Genomic DNA, 17,797 nt, shown 5'->3' with positions numbered 1-17,797 from the left:
TGATTTACCATTAATGGATAACAATTTTTTTGGGCCCTTTTATATAAACTTCCTTATTAGTTAAGGACTTTTGGAGCGATATCAAACGCATGCTCTCCATTAAAAGTCTTCTACAATCTACAGTATAGAACATTAGGTTTTTAGGAATTTTGTATGTACAACGTAAACAATCTATTTTTCCATTTTGTAATTAGTGGGAGCATGTATCGTCTTCACATATAAGACGCGCTTTGTTTCCAAACAAATTACTATATGCAAGAAAGTAATTGATTATGAAAAACATCATGTCACACATCTTAAAGTTATCACCCATATACACATCATCAACATCAACACCTTCCTCCCACAAAACTCTTAAATTTTCAATCAACGGCGTTAAAATAACATCTATGTTGTTCTCTGGTTGTTTTGAACCCAAAATCATCATTGATAACATCATATTTGTGCTTCATGCACAACCATTGAGATAAATTGTAAATTATGAGAATAACACGATATGAAGTATGGTTATTACTCAAATTACTAAACATGTTCATTTGTCGATGACAAGTTCAAGCCTAAGGTTCCTTGACTCAAGGGTAAAATATGGAAACAACGAATCATTTTTCTTTCATTGCAATGAATCGGCTACATGACGAATTTTTTCATCACACTCTTTCATATGCATGCCATATAGTATTCTTTGTGTCATTTACATTATCCAACCGTCTCTTGAATCTTTGAATTATCGGTAGGTACCACATCACCTTGGAAGGAACACTATTTCTGGTTACACCATCATCATCTTCAGCACCACTGTCCTTCTATTTGTAGCATGACTCCCCATACCTCGTGCCATCCTTCAACCTCTCAAGTTCTCAGAATAAAAAAAATTATCTTTCAAATTCCACTTCCCCGCTATAAAACATATCGTATTCCTTATTTTTTTCATCTTTTCTTTTTGTTTTCATCATCTTTGTTTGTTTTCATCTTCGTTGCACGCCGCTTCGCTGCACACCGGTATTCCATCGTTGCCCCTGCTGATACTCATATCATAGTCACTCTTTCTCTTCTGATACTCATTCATTTTCTATCTTTATTAATTATTTATGTTTATGTTTCATTTTGTTAATTACATATGTCGGCAATGACACTTCACTCATGTTATTATTTGTAAATTGGCTTTGTTTATTTGTTTATGTTTCATGTAATTAGAGAAATGTTATATATATATATATATATATATATATATATATATATATATATATATATATATATATATATATATATATATATATATATATATATATATATATATATATATATATATATATATATATATATATATATATATATATATATATATATATAGAGATAGAGGAGGGATCAAATTACACCCGAAGAGTTACACCACGAATTACACTCATTCAATAACTACATTTTGAATTAATATTTTTTAAATTCAACCGTTGGATTGAAACATAATATCATATAGATCATACCTATAAAGTTTGAGCTTAATCTATAATGATTTACTATGTCATTGAATTACATCAAAATTAACGTTATATGAAAACTCATTTTGACGTTAATCTTTGGATATCTTGATCGTATAGTAAATCATTATAGATTAAGCTCAAACTTTATAGGTATGATCTATATGATATTATGTTTCAATCCAACGGTTGAATTTAAAAAATATTAATTCGAAATGTAGTTATTGAACGAGTGTAACTTGTGGTGTAACTCTTCGGGTGTAATTTAATTCCTCCTCATATATATATATATATATATATATATATATATATATATATATATATATATATATATATATATATATATATATATATATATGGGATAGGATCAAATGACACCAAGGTGTCAAAGTTTAATTTGACACCAAATCTCAACCGTTAAAATAATTGATCAAACGGTGATAGTAAATAGCCTATTTTTTAGGAGAAAAATATGCTAAATATTTATTTATTATTATTTTATTACATTTTCTATCACCGTTTGATCAATTATTTTAACGGTTGAGATTTGGTGTTAAATTAAACTTTGACACCTTGGTGTCATTTGATCCTATCCCTATATATATATATATATATATATATATATATATATATATATATATATATATATATATATATATATATATATATATATATATATATATATATATATATATATATATATATATATATATATATATATATATATATATATATATATATATATATAACACTTGTCTTTTAGATGAGCCACACTTAGAGACTGACTTTCTCAATGTGGAGTGACTATGATTTGATTTGTATCATTTTATTTTATATAATTTTTCTTAATTAAAAGTATTTAATTTAAGTATTTTTTTATTAAAAGTAGTAAGTTTAAATAAACATAAACTTTAGTTCTCATTTTAGACTCTTTATAAAATGTATTATTTTATTCATTTATAAAATATATATAGTTGTGTGTGTACCCTATACTTTTTAGATTACTGGTGTTCTCGTGTCCGCGTCCGTGTCAGAGTTTGGACTTCATAGTCTGCAACTATTAAATATACACAACAATATATTATAGTTTTTAGTAGGATGTTCAGATTAAAACCGATCTAAATAAAAATTGTAAATCAGTCTAAAAAATCAATAAATACAAAAATTAAAATATTTTGGAAGTGTTTAGATGCATTTTGTAAAAGTTATTCGATTCCGATTATTTTTTGAATTAATTTTTCAAAACTGATTTAAACAAAACTGATTCAAACATGCATATATGTTATTATATGTATTTAATTTTTATCAACAGATATGTTGTGTTAATTTATTATTTGAACATACCTTTTTAATAATATTTTAGTTTAATCTATTTTCTTTAATTATTTTGTTTGTTTCAACTGTAATGGATTATTCTAATTTTATAATGTTAATTTTTAATATATATATATATATATATATATATATATATATATATATATATATGAGGAGGGATCAAATTACACCCGAAGAGTTACACCACGAGTTACACTCGTTCAATAACTACATCTCGAAATAATATTTTTTAAATTCAACCGTTGGATTGAAACATAATATCATATAGATCATTCCTATAAAATTTGAGCTTAATCTATAATGATTTACTATGTCATTGAATAACATCAAAATTAACGTTATATGAAAGCTCATTTTGACGTTAATCTTTGGATATCTTGATGATATAGTAAATCATTATAGATTAAGCTCAAACTTGATAGGTATGATCTATATGATATTATGTTTCAATCCAACGGTTGAATTTAAAAAATATTATTTCGAGATGTAGTTATTGAACAAGTGTAACTCGTGGTGTAACTCTTCGGGTGTAATTTGATCTCTCCTCTATATATATATATATATATATATATATATATATATATATATATATATATATATATATATATATAAATAATTTATTACTATTAGCAATCTTTTTTTTTTAATAAAAATAATAATTTATAAATTGTACTGTGAATACCCTAATTTTTATAATGTTGCATGCAGTGCATTTGTATAATAATTAAACGCCCCTATATATATATATATATATATATATATATATATATATATATATATATATATAATTTGCCCTCTAAAAAGTAAATATGTATCATTGAGTAAATCGTAAACCGATCGTTATATATAATAAATTTTTCCTTATTCAAATTTAATAGTTTGAATTCACTACCTTTACATCTTTATAATAATCGCGAAAATCGAACCGTGGTTCGACCTATCAAGTCCAGCGTCAATCACTACCTCTTAATTAGTATATATTTGATAATGATAAGGAGTATTAAATGAGCTTTATCATATTTTTATTCTTTTAAAAATGATAACTAATTATGTCTAATTATTAAATTGATTTAAATTAACTTATTTACTCACTTTCTCTTTCATACACAACATAATTATTACACGAGAAAGTACATGATATTGTACCCTCATTTTAATATTATTATTATTTTAATTTGAGAACTTGATTTTCTAGAAACAAAATAAATAAAACAAAAAATGTAAAAACTCATAAAATTAACAATAAAATATTACAAAAAAATAAAATTATAAATAAATAAATCAAATTAAAATTCATATTCAATTTAAATATACAAATGTTTTGATAAAATAAAAATAAAAAATAAGGAAAGAAAATATTTTATCCATTTTATCATTTTGTAAATAAAATATAAAAAGAAAAGGTAGTGTTTTTTGAATAAGTAATTTTATCATTTTGTAAATAAAATATAAAAAGAAAAAGTAGCGTTTTTTGAATAAGTAACCGTAAATGAAAATAGAAAGTAATAATGTGGTTTTGAAAATTTAATTTTTTTGTTCTTAAATAACACTTTTAATAAAACTTTTTTTTAATGAGTATTAATAGATTTATGATGTAATTAATGAGTCACTGGTTAGCATTGGTTTTCCTTTTATACAAGATAATTTAAATGAAATAATAAATCTTATAAAACGTTACCAATAAAATATTAAAAGCAATACACTAATGATTTACCATTAATGGTTAACAAATATTGTCTATAAATTAAAGCATACTTGGTGACACAGAATCATTCTAAAATTCATAGTTTATCACATATACACACATTTTAAAATTAAGATGGCAGGAAAGAAATGTATTTCTGTTTCAATATTTTTGATGGTTTTAGGTATGCTATTAACACCATTACTTGCACGCCAAATCGATGACATAGCATGCCCTGAAGCTCTTTTGTCATTGTTGCCATGTCTTCCATTTTTGCAAGGAACTGGTCCTCCTACACCACCTGGTAACTGTTGTACTGGTTTAAGTAATCTGAACCAAAAGGCTAACACCCCTCAGATTCGAAAAGATGTTTGCAATTGTCTCAAACCTGCTGCTTCAAGATTTGGAGTTAAAGCTGATAGATCAAAACAACTGCCGCAACTTTGTAACATTAACCTTTCTGTTCCTTTTGATCCTAGCGTCGATTGCAACTCGTAAGTAATGAGTTTTCTTGTTTAGTCTCGAGTAACACATATATGTTCAGTTTCTGTCATATTCATATATCTTTTTTCATTTTTGTGCAGGGTCCAGTGATTCTATAACATGGGGAATGTCGATTGTAAAGAAATCTTTAAGACTAAACTAGACACCTTCTTATCTAGCGATAAGAAAATATAAAAATTGTAATAACTTTTCTATGTTGGATAAGTTTTAAGAAATTTAATAAATTAGAATGGAATAATTTACTTGCCATTCATATTTTGCTTCCATTTTCTCATAATTTTTTCTTCTTCTTATGGGATATACTTGCCAACGCATACTTATATACACTGGGTGGGGAGTGTCAGCTCTCCATATGTATCTCTCTCACATGGAGAATCACAGCAACGGTCAAAACCTGACCCCTCTCTCTCTCACTCGTGGAGAATCATAGCAATGGTCAAAACCTGACTTTCTCTCTCTCACTCATGGAGAATCATAGCAATGGTCAAAATCTGACCTCTTTCTGATGGAGAAACATAGTGTCAAAATCTGACTCCTAGAACCATGAAGAATATCCCCCATTGATGCAATGGAACATATTGGTACTAGCATCCAAACCGCAATAAGACTTACACCAATCCCTATTTTGAACCCCTCATCCGGCAATCATAATCAACCACTTACATCAACTAAAAACAAAAATCAAAGTCAATTAATTTCAAAAACCAAAATAATAAATCTATTGGCAAACTTCTCTCCTAATGTGCAAAACATCATCATCCCCACAAGCAATACAAAAAACCAAGAAGAGCAAAAAAAAAACCTAATCCATTATCAGACAAGGTTAACTATGGGGATGCCTGAATCAATATACTAAATAACCAATTTATGGAATACAGTCACGTAAAAGTGAGTTATTTCTACATACTTTCTCTCTCTTAGTTTTTTGAAATCTCCCGCTTCTCTCTAAACTGTTAGGGTTTCTGGTGGCCCTGGTGGAGGGTGGAGGCGTCCACCGGGAGGGAGGATGGAACACAGTTTCTCGTAGTCATTTTCGGAACTGGGTCTCCCACTGGGACGTGTTTCCGGCTAGGAAGAAGATCGTCGGAGAAGTTGTTTCTTTCTACATTTCGGAGTTCACTGAGAGCTGCAAGGCAGAAGATTTATTTGTTCTGTTCGGCTCCATTGGGAACGCGGTGGAGGTTGCAATCGCACCAAGGAGAAATAAGATAGGCAAGCGTTTCGGTTTTGCGAGATTTATGGAAGTGGAGGACGCTCGGTGGTTGGAGGTAAAGCTGGACAATGTAGCTTTTGAGTGGAAGAAAATACTTGCGAATGTCCCAAGGTTTGAGAGGCAGGCAGGTGGCGGAGCGAAGTCTTCTTTCCAGGGTAATAGCCATCAGGGTTTTCAGCTTCGTGGGGCTGGGAGCGTTACGCACAACAGAGTTTGGGGGGGCAAAAGTTGACGGGAGATCGTTCGTAGAGGTTTTGAATAAAGCAAACTCAAGGGAAGGGCATGTGGCTCAAATGAAATCGGTGGTTCATGTCTCTTCTGAGGAGGTTAGAGGAAGATTTTCAAAGGCCTGGATAGGGGTTTTACGATTTCTCGGTTCCGGTCACGGCATTTAAAAGAGCATTGAGAAGGCAGGTTTCTTCGGTATTGTGGTGTCGCCTTTAGGAGCTAAAAAATGTCTAGTAGAAGAAGGGTTATTTCTACTATATTTTAAATGTGTATTCATCTTGCTTTCTTGTTAAGAAGAAAGAATTGTGGGCTAAAATTTTGCTTTTGAAGGATTCATATAGCGATGGGGAGTGGATTATCGGAGGGGATTTCAACTCAACTAAAAATACCAATGAAAGAAAAGGTAGGAGGGAGAGTGGGTCTTCTAATGGTTCGGAGTTATTCGGTAAATTCATTGATGATAGTGGTTTGGTGGATATTCCTTGCAAAGGAAAGAAGTTTTCTTGGTTTAGTGGCGATGGAAGGGCTATGAGTAAAATTGATCGATTTTTGGTGTCTAATGTTGTGGTTAATAGGTGGGGGTTGGTAGGTCAATTTGTTGGTTGTAGAGATATATCGGATCATTGCCCGGTGTGGTTGGTGAAGGATAATTCAAATTGGGGTCCCAAACCGTTCAAGTTCAGCAACGAATGGTTTTCTTTGGAGTCTTTTATCCCTTTTGTGGAATCGGAATGGAAGGAGATGGTGGTAGAAGGTAGAGGTGATTTTGTTCTTAGAGAAAAATTAAAGAAGTTAAAAGAGAGACTTAGATGGTGGAATGTATCGGTTTTTGGCAAGATCGATTTGGAAGTGGAGGAATGTGTGAATGAGGTTAATAAGGGAGACGATTTTTTGGAGGAAGTGGTGGAAGAAGCTTTTCTTGAAACTTTGAAAGATAGGAACGATGCGAATAAGAGGTTGTGGTTGAATCTTAGGGTTAAGGAAAACATGCTTGTTCAAAATCTAGGCTTAAATGGTTGAATGATGGGGATTCCAATTCTCGTTTCTTTCATAACGTTGTTAGAGAGAAAAGAAGACATAATCATATAGGTCCTATTGCTTGTTCCGGTGGGTTGGTTGAAAAGGTTGAGGAGGTTAAGGAGGAGGTTCGGAATCATTTTGCTTCTAAGTTTGTTGAGTTGGAATCGGATATAATGAATTTAGACGGTATTCCTTTCAAGAGTATTAATGCCGAAGATCGTTCTTCCCTTGAGAGGCCTTTTGAAGGCGATGAAATCAAGGAGGCTATTTGGAGTTGTGGGAGTGACAAGAGTCCGGGTCCCGATGGTTTTTCTTTTTTGTTCATAAAAAAATGTTGGTTCTTTCTAAAGGAGGATTTTGTGCGGTTCTTTAATCACGTCCATCGGGGTGGAGCTTTATCAAAGGCTTTTAATTCTTCTTTTTTGACTTTGGTTCCTAAATCTCCTAATCCGGTAGGGTTGGATGATTATAGGCCCATTTGTTTGGTTGGTAGTATGTACAAGGCCATCTCAAAACTTTTGGCAGGGAGATTGAAATTTTTTTTGCATTCGATTATCTCGTCGTGCCAAAGTGCTTTCGTGCCGGGAAGACAACTTTTAGATGGAGTGTTGGTGGCCAACGAAGTGGTAGACTTTTCTAAGCAAGAAGGTCGAGGTTGTTTGTTATTTAAGGTTTATTTTGAAAAGGATTATGATAGAGTCTCTTGGGATTTCCTTAGGTACATGATGGTAAGAATGGGGTTTGGAGTTGTTTGGCGGAGATGGATGGAGATGTTAATTTTTCGAAGTTCCATGTCCGTTTTGGTTAATGGTAGCCCGACGAAAGAATTTGTGGTGGAGAAGGGTTTGAGACAAGGCGATCCTCTATCTCCATTCCTTTTTGTGTTGGTGGCGGAGGGTCTAGCGGGTCTTGTAAAAAAATCGTTTGAGATTGGCGAATAATTTTCAATGTTATTATCGATAATTTCATTCGCGTACAGTATATATTTTTATATTTTTGTTTTTCTAAAAAACCATGTAAATAATTTTTCACCATTAACAGAACAAAAACAAGGAGAAAAATTAACTTTAACTGTTAAGTTTTCACTTTAACTGTTATGTTAATACCCGGACAGCCAGTTACCAGTCAAACCCGCTATCAACGCAATTCTCCGTGTTTGTACCATCAGTCAAATCAATCTTTCGCACTTCAAATTTCCAAGATTTTTGTTCTAGAAGTCTTCTGATAATCACGTGATCAACAGAGACTCAACACTGCATAAAAATCAGGTACGCCTAACTGTCTCCTACACAAACAGTCCCTAACTAGGGTTTTTGTTTTTTTTTCAGGAGAACGAGTTTTTGAGACCTCAAATGGATTTCATGGATCTCCATATGTCTCAAAGTACCACCAGACAAATTTTCAAACTTTGATTCGCTCGAACGCACAGTCAACAGCTCAAACAGTCAACAGACGACCAGTTTGACCAAAAAGTCAACAGACAGTCAAAAATGCAATTTTTTTGTCAACATCCATATTTTGGCAAAAGATTCATCATGTGATCAATGGTTGATCATAATTCATCAAGAAAAGTTCAGAAATCGACAAAACTCTAAGTTTCAAAATTAGAGTTTTTTACCTAAAAGTAAACTGAACTTTGACCAGCCATAACTCTCTCATAATTTATCAGAAAAATTCCAACCAAATCTCATTCTCAAGGAAATTAAATTCTCTACAACTTTGATGTTGGGACCAAGGTCAATAAATGCTTCCGCATAAGAGATATAAGCCAAAACATTACAGGTCATTTTGAAAGTCAACAAAAAGCAGTTTTTTGTCAAAGCCCATATCATCAAGATAACTTCTCCAAATGCAAAAAAGCTTCCAAAGTGGCTTGTAGAGGACATCTTGGGCTTTCCAAAAAGTACAAGAACACTTTCATAGGATCAAAATTGAGGGAGATATGCCTTGATGAAGTTCACCATTTTTGGAAAAATGCATGAAACAAGTAATGACCAAAACTTGATTTTTTTTCAAAAAGGCCAATTCTTCTGTGATTCAATCTTGATATTAATATGGCTAAGGGAATTCAAAATATATCCATGATTCATGACATTTTATTTCATTTTTTATTGAATTTTATTTATTTAAAATTCAATTAAAAAGAGATAATTCAAAGATAATTCAAGGATAATGCAAGGAAGCTTCATGTGATGCAAGCAATGACCATTCAAGATTCTTAAAGATAAAATTGCAAGATTGAAGAGAATAATAATTGAGTGCTTAAACCATGGTTAAACTTTTAACCTAGCATAATGGGAATATTCCATATTTTTTCCACAAAATCAATCATTGCATTTCCAACTTGCAAGCCTTCAAATTTAGAATTCTTGGCCTATAAATAGAGCTTCATTTTTTTCATTCAAGAGGAGGAGCCAAAGGGAAAGAACAACAACAAACACCAAAGCCATAGTTTAAGCATTTTATATTTTTCAAAAGTTTCAAGAAACTTGTAAAAAATCAAGGCTCATTCAAATAGCCACCTTCAATCAATTTCAATCACTCTATTCCACTCTTGGGACATCATAGAGTAAGTACAATGTAGTTTTTAATATGTAGTAGTGTTAGGAGTTCATGAATTAAAAACTCCATATTTATGCATATTTTCAATTTCTCAAAAAATAATGTTTGAATTTTAGTTTTAAGTTGATAAAATGTTTATTTAATTTTTAACATAAAAATATTTTATTTCTTTTCATAATTAATTTATTTTGCTTAATTAATTAGTAATTATGTAAATATTGCTTTTTAATTATTTTCAACCAATCAAAAAACTCCAAAAGTATTTTCCTTTTAGATTTAGGTTTATATTTTTATAATCTAATATTTGACATAAAAATATTTTATTTTTATTCATAGTTAATTTATTTTGCTTAATTAATTAGTAATTATGTATATATTTGCTTTTTAAAATTATTTCTAACCTATCAAAAAATTCGAAAAAAAAATATTTTATTTTGTTAAATTAGGTTTATATATTATATACTAATTTTATACATAACTAGATTTATTTTTCTTGTTAAGTTTAATTATTTGTATAATTATTTGTTTAATTAGCTTGTTAATTAACTTAAAATCAATTCCAAAAAAAAAATCACAAAAAAAACGAATTAGGTTTAATTTGTTTTAGATTTAAGATTTTCTCATTTTATTTTCTCTTAACCTAATTATACTTTCAAAATATCTCTCTTATTATTGTGTAAATTTTTCACAATTTCAGGTTTATTTTTGTATATTATTTGATATTATTTCTTATCTTTCTCTTTGTCCCGAATTGGAATAAAAGATCAAATATGGCAGAGATTGTATGCAGTTGATTTAAGATTTTTAGAAATTTATCGTGTAGTCGCTATGATCCGAGATTGTATGCAGTTAACTTTAAATCCGAGATCATCATTCACTCACCATCGATCTTCACTAACATCGTGGATATACTTGACTAGCTTCAAGATGATTTGCGTGCTAACATACTAACAATTGACTTTATTTTCCGCATTTTATTATATTGTTCTTTATATTTCTTGTTTTATGCTTTATTTTATCATTAGTATTATTTATGTTTATGTTATTTTCTCTTTGTCCATTTGGACGTATTATTTATGTTTCTGTTATTTTCTCTTTGTCCATTTGGACGTATTATTTATGTTTCTGTTATTTTCTCTTTGTCCATTTGGACGTATTATTTATGTTTATGTCATTTTCTCTTTGTCCATTTGGACATATTATTTATGTTTCCGCTATTTTTTCTTTGTCCATTTGGACATATTATTTATGTTTCCGCTATTTTTCTTTGTCCATTTGGACATATTATTTATGTTTCCGCTATTTTCTCTTTGTCCATTTGGACATATTATTTATGCTTCCGCTATTTTTTCTTTGTCCATTTGGACGCATTGTTTATGTTTCCGTCATCTTCCTTTTGTCCACTTGGACCATATTTTTACCTTTGAGCTAAAACATTAATAATCAAGATAAAACTTAAGAAAAAAAAAAGCACTTTGCACACTTGCACCTATATGGTTTCCCTCTTATTACTTTTTTTTTAATCATACCATCATTTAAGAAAAGTATTAAATGCATAGGAAAGATCTTATAAATTGAGAGTAGGTAACTCCTAATTGCTTGCTCAAACACCTTTCATTTACAAACAACGTGTTTTCAAAACTTCTCATCTATTTCCAAAAACTTTCATCTGGTATTTGAAGGGCATTATTCCCGGTGAAACTCTTCAGAGACCTATGTGACCTATTGTCCATCTTCACTTCTTCTATTTTCAAATCAATAAAGCATTTAAACAAAAGTGAGCTAAGCAATTAAGAGTCCATGGATAACCATGGATACAAAGGGTGCTTAAAACCTTCCCTTTGTATAACCAACCCCCCGAACCCAAAATCTGTCAAAAGGTCTTTTTTCTATTCTTTTATGCCTTTCCTAAATATTGGACAAAATAAAAGTCGGTGGCGACTCTTGCAAAAAATAAAAAAAATAAAAAAAAGAGCAAGGAGTCAGTTCGCGAAAAAAACCGAGTTACAGAACTGGCAACTCTACTGGGGACTTGAAAAAGCTTTTTAAAAGAGGGGTTACCTTAGAGTTTTAGATCACTTTAATAGTTGTTTATACTTGTTTATTTTGTACATATTTGTTATTTCATGATATATGTGTCGTTCCGTCATTTGAGATACATTATGGACAAATCCTAACCCGGATTAAGTACACATAAGAATTAGGTGGAGGTAAAGTCATGTATGGCATACAAGGAGTTCAGTCCTTAACAAGCTGTCATGAGAATCCTTCCGCTCAGTGGAGGTTCCTTGCTGGTAGTATATGTTTAGCAAGTTCAGTTGCGAAAACATTATTGCTTTCATTGAACTGTAGAAGCTGAGTTGACCGTAGAACGCATTATCCCATCTTGGCCTTATTAGGTTGTGATGCAGAAATTATTCAGGTGTAGACTTGGATTAGTTGTCATGCGGAGAATCACACGCAGACGAGTTTTTCTTAAGAATATTATTGGCTCACAAGTTCAGTTGTGCAAGCCGGTAATATCCGAAAGAAGAATGTGGACTCTGACGTATCAGTAGAACATGTTGTGCAGGTGATTAACCCCTAGTACTATCCCATGTTTGGTTCTTTGACCTCATGCTCGTGACGTTGAACTTTTGAACCTATCTTATATGCACCATGTTTGTGTTACCATGTCTGTATATGTGGCATTCATGCATCATGCATACATACATCCATTTGCATACATACATCCAAGTTACCCATGAAACTTATCCTTGTCTGTCTCCATCCTCAGAGTTGTCTGTCTACCGTCAAGTTGATTCCTCCACACAAGTACGAAACTAGAGCCAACATCAGATTAAGAATGGAGTATCAAGAGCAACATAACGTAGAGGTCAGAATGGAAATAGAGGATATGAAGTCAAGTATGACCAAGCTCACTGAAATGCTGCAAGTTTTGATTGCTAGAGGGGAACCGCCTCAGAAGACTGTCATTGTTGAAGTCCCAAGTGCTGATGTTGACCCTCAACCCACTCAACAACCACCTTCTACATGGCCTGAGTTTGGTTTGCCACCTGATTTTACTCCTCCCTATGAGAAGACTTCTGGTATTGGTCAATCATCACGACCTGTGATTGGTCAAACTTCAAACCCAGTTATTCGTGCTCCTATCATGATTGAATCTCAGCCCATTGTGCATACTGTTGCTCAACATGCTTATGAGAATCCTTTATTTGAATACCAAGCTGCCAATTCCCAGAATGGAAGCCAAGGGGATGCTGGAGATATTGAAGATGTTAAAGAACAGTATCAGACTTTGGAAAAGCGATTGAGAGCCATGGAAGGCAATAATTACTTTGGGGTTGCTGCTAAGAATATGTGTTTGGTTTCTGATGTCGTCATGCCTGCAAAATTCAAGACTCCTAAATTTGAGAAATACAAAGGAAACACCTGTCCAAAAAGCCATTTGATCACGTACTATCGCAAAATGGCTGCTTATACTCAAAATGACAAACTGCTCATCCATTGTTTTCAAGATAGTTTGAGTGGAGTTTCGCTGAAATGGTATATGGGACTCGAGAGGAGTCGTATTCATTGTTTTCAAGACCTAATTGATGCTTTCATGAAGCAATATAAGTATAATTTGGACATGGCACCTGATCGCCGACAACTACAAAGCATGTCCCAGAAAGAGAAAGAGTCTTTCAAGGATTATGCTCAACAATGGAGAGAGCTTGCTTCTCAAGTAGAGCCACCTTTAGTTGAAAAGGAACTAACAGGCATGTTTATGGATACTCTCTCACCTTTCTTCTGGGAGAAGATGATCGGTTGTGTATCTTCCAACTTCACAGACTTGGTAACCATTGGTCAGAGACTTGAACAAGGAATCAAGAATGGGAAAGTTACGCATGTTGTTGAATCCTCTAGTGGGGCGAGGAAGCCTTATGGAAACTTCCAGAAGAAAAATGAGACGAATGCTGTGTCGGAAGACAGAAGATCTCGTCATAGACCTCATAATGGTGATCAACCTTATGTGGCTGTTGTTGCTCCTGTGCGAGTTCAAGCTCCTCGACCTGAGGTTGCTAACTAAAACCAGATTCGTAATAGGGTTGACTTTGACCCCATCCCTATGACTTATACTGAATTGTATCCTGCATTGGTTCATAAAGGGTTGATCACAACAAGATCTATGCCTCCTCCTCGGAATCCGCTTCCAGAAGGTTTTAGGTCTGATCTTCATTGTCCTTTCCATCAAGGGGCAGCGGGCCATGATTTAGAAAGATGTTTCCCTTTGAAGGCCGGAGTTCAAGATTTGATTAGATCAAAGATGTTATCTTTTAAGAATGTTGGTCCCAATGTTGTCACTAATCCTTTGCCGAATCAGAATGGCTGAAAACGGGTCAGAGACAATTATCTCCCTAAATCCAGTGTATCAAGACAGGACAACTCATCCTCGTCATTGATTATTCACTAGGCCATGTTTCCCTACTGTTTGCATTTCCTCAGTTGTATTGTTTGGTTTTAAACTTTGTTTATTCCTGAATGTTAGTTTTAATGAAATGAGCATCGTATGTTTGAATTCATTTTCATCTACTATGTCTATGTTTATGCTTCTTTTACAAAACTTTTTTTTCTATTTTGCTTTCTCTATCAAACTTGTGTTTTATGCAAAGATTGGAGGGAGGATGATGAAAACGAAATATCCAAGTCGCATTAGTATGCTTTCAAATAAAACTTTGTTGACGATGTACAGGCATTCCTTCAATTCCTAAACACTGGAGATATAAGGATGATAATCCCTCGTTCACCCCTTTGAGCCTAGAAGTTAGTGTTTCTTTCTGTACGAAATAACCCACATTTTAACCCGGGGCAGGGTAGTTCCCAGTTAATTTGGTTGTGCATTCTATTTTAAGAGAATCATTCAATACACCTTTCTACAAGTGTTTCATTCACAAGCTTTCCTCCACATACATCAAAGAAGTGTCGGAGATGCCAATCAAAAGCCAATGATGGGTCATTATAATCATTAAGCAGGATAGTCACTATCTTTCAAAAAAAAGTATCAAAAAATAAAATCAAAGAAAAGCCTGCTAAGTCAAAATCAAGAAATGGCTTAGGCAAAATTAAGGCATCCCGCGGACTGTGAGTTCAAAAATAAATAGCTCAGGCAAAAGTTAGGGATATCAGAAGAAAAAAAGGAGAGATAAGTCAATAAATTCCTGAACCACAAAATTTTGTGACTATCAAAAGGAAAAAGTGACTGCCATCTCTGAGTTCTTTTGGCTTGTGAGTTATCATCATTACAACAAGTAAAATTCCAGAAGTCTCTTGGAACCTGAATGCATAGTTTGAGTTAACTGAGTTTAGGACTGGAGATCATCACGAAGATGGGGTGGGTTACAAAAATTTTGAGCCTTAAACCTTTTGTTTTTTAAACTATGAACCTAACCACGTTACAACCTCCAAAAGCCCTAATTGAAGCAAGGTTTATTTTGAAAGCATACTACAACAAGGTTGCGTAAGCTGACTCCCAAGAGATTTACCAATCATTTATGTTGATACCATATCTTTGATTTATCTTTCACGTTGATTGTCTTAACCTTTATGTTTTGACCAGTGATTCCATTTTCTTTACAAAGTGACTTTGATTTCAAAAATATGTTTTGAGCATTGCATTAAAATTACCATTCTTGAATGAACATTTTATTTTCAAGTAAGCACTCATCTTCTAGGAAGTTCAAACAGTCGAGAAACTTGGTCAGTGATCCTATCAGGGGCACGTTACTTCAAGATCCTGTTGTTCATATGTTTAATCAAGATTTGTTGATCAGAATATCCTCTTCAAGATGTATACTATGGCAAGTCTTCCCAACATTCATTTCAAGAGTTGAATCCATGATCAGTTCATCCCCAACATAGTTCAACTGAAGCCATGATCAGTTAACTTGCAACAATTATTCAATCAGGGGCAATCTTCTTCAGCAATCCCCAAGCACAGTTTATCAGTCCTTCTCAAAGGATCATTTGTTTGATACTCTTATCAGTGTGACAAGAAGTTTGTTCAAGCATCTTCTTTCCAAGCGGATTTTTTAGAGTTCCCGTGTTGAGGAATCAAAGCTCCAATCTTGCCTCACAAAAGAGTCAATCTCAGTTGTCATAAATAACTACATTTCATTGAGCATTCATCATGCATAGAAAAATTTAACATCATGCATAAAAACAAATTCATGCTCATTTATATTTTTCCAAGTCTTGTTGTTATCAACATCTTACCTTGAGATCAAAGTCCAACTCACTTGGCATTAACCTTTAATATTATTCAATTACGCTTTACTCTTGATTGATCTTTATTTATATCCGATCATGTTTTACTCTCGATGCTATTTGATCGTGTTTTACTCTCGGTTGGTGTCTCAATCATGTTTTACTCTTGATGGCCTTTGATGTTATCCAATCATGGTTTACTCTTGATTTCTTTTGATGTTCAATCATGTTTTAGTCTTGATTGCCTATGATGTTATCCAATCATGGTTTACTCTTGATTGCTTTTGATACTATTCAATCATGAATTAGTCTTGATTGCCTATGATGTTATCCAATCATGGTTTACTCTTGATTGCTTTTGATATTATTCAATCATTTTTTAGTCTTGATTGCCTATGATGTTATCCAATCATGGTTTACTCTTGATTGCTTTTGATACTATTCAGTCATGTTTTAGTCTTGATTGCCTGTGATGATGTTCAATCATGTTTTACTCTTGAATGCCTCTGTCAATTTATACTCCTTTCCAAATTCATTCATGTTTTACTCTTGAATCATTTCTGATGTGGGTTCCAGAGATTTTTCTTTCTAAACGTCTCTGTTGATTTCCTGTCCAAAGTTCCTTTCACGTTTTACTCTTGAAAGCTTCTGTTGACTGTTTCTTTCTTTTGTGAAGTCCGATTCTATTCCTGGATGACACATACCTTTTCCCCAACGGAGTCTGTTTACTTCTCCCCTGTGGTGTCCTGTTTCCGTCTCGTGGAAATCATATGCATTCATAATCATAAGCATTACATGGCATCTTAGGTTCAAAAATTGTGTTTTTATATATATTTAAGTCTCTTCAATCACGTCGAAACGAAGATTTCCAATCTTCACATCTCCGGATAGAAGAAACTTAAATAGGGGCATCTGTTGCACCCCAATTTTTGACCTCTGAGATCCCATCATTTTCTAAGTGTTATGATCATTATTGTTATACCCCAAAATTTGCCCGCGTCTTTTTTTTTCAAAGAGAAGTCAACAGACTTCTGTCTAAAAATTTGGAGTTTTATACAATCTTGGATTTTTATTTCATAAATATCCTGATTTTATGAATACTCAATTTTTAGAATTTTTTATACAGTATTTTGGTTCGCTGTTAAATTTATTCTTACATAAACGCCAAATATTGTTCATCACTTCATACACTGTTTATTTGAGATTTATTTTCAGATAAATAATGCTGACGCAGTTGGTACATAATTAAAATTTGCAGGCGCGGAGTCCGGGTTTCAGATTATACTGGTAACAACTAAATTATTATTGGTTTTATTTCCCACTAATTTTTATTTTTATACTATATTATTTTTTCAAAATCTCTTTCTTTCTTTTCAAATATCTTCCTTTCTTTTCAAATATCTTCCTTTCTTTTCAAATCTCTTTCTTTCAAATCAAATCCTAGCTTTATTCTATACCCCTTTCTTTTCAAAACCTACCATACTTTTTTTCAAATCCTACTACTATTCAAATTTTCCCTTTTTACGGTAC

At 32.4% G+C, this 17,797-nt stretch overlaps 1 protein-coding gene across 1 annotated transcript; it reads left to right on the top strand.

Moving 5' to 3' along the window:
• Window positions 1-4,618: 4,618 nt before the first annotated feature.
• Window positions 4,619-5,213, top strand: LOC131625802 (non-specific lipid-transfer protein 1-like). The gene is made up of 2 exons (XM_058896634.1): window positions 4,619-4,988; window positions 5,079-5,213. The coding sequence occupies exons 1-2, from the start codon at window positions 4,630-4,632 to the stop codon at window positions 5,086-5,088; spliced, it is 369 nt and encodes a 122-aa protein (XP_058752617.1). The 5' UTR covers window positions 4,619-4,629; the 3' UTR covers window positions 5,089-5,213.
• Window positions 5,214-17,797: the final 12,584 nt, after the last annotated feature.

Source organism: Vicia villosa, unplaced genomic scaffold, assembly GCF_029867415.1.
Source record: "Vicia villosa cultivar HV-30 ecotype Madison, WI unplaced genomic scaffold, Vvil1.0 ctg.000238F_1_1_3, whole genome shotgun sequence".
Taxonomy (NCBI): Eukaryota; Viridiplantae; Streptophyta; class Magnoliopsida; order Fabales; family Fabaceae; genus Vicia; species Vicia villosa.
Note: the sequence above shows the minus strand (reverse complement) of the source record. Positions and strands in the feature narration are given on the sequence as shown.

Excerpts from the sequence above, each read along its gene's own strand:
- LOC131625802 (XM_058896634.1), top strand. The coding sequence starts at position 4,630 with ATGGCAGGAAAGAAATGTATTTCTGTTTCAATATTTTTGATGGTTTTA.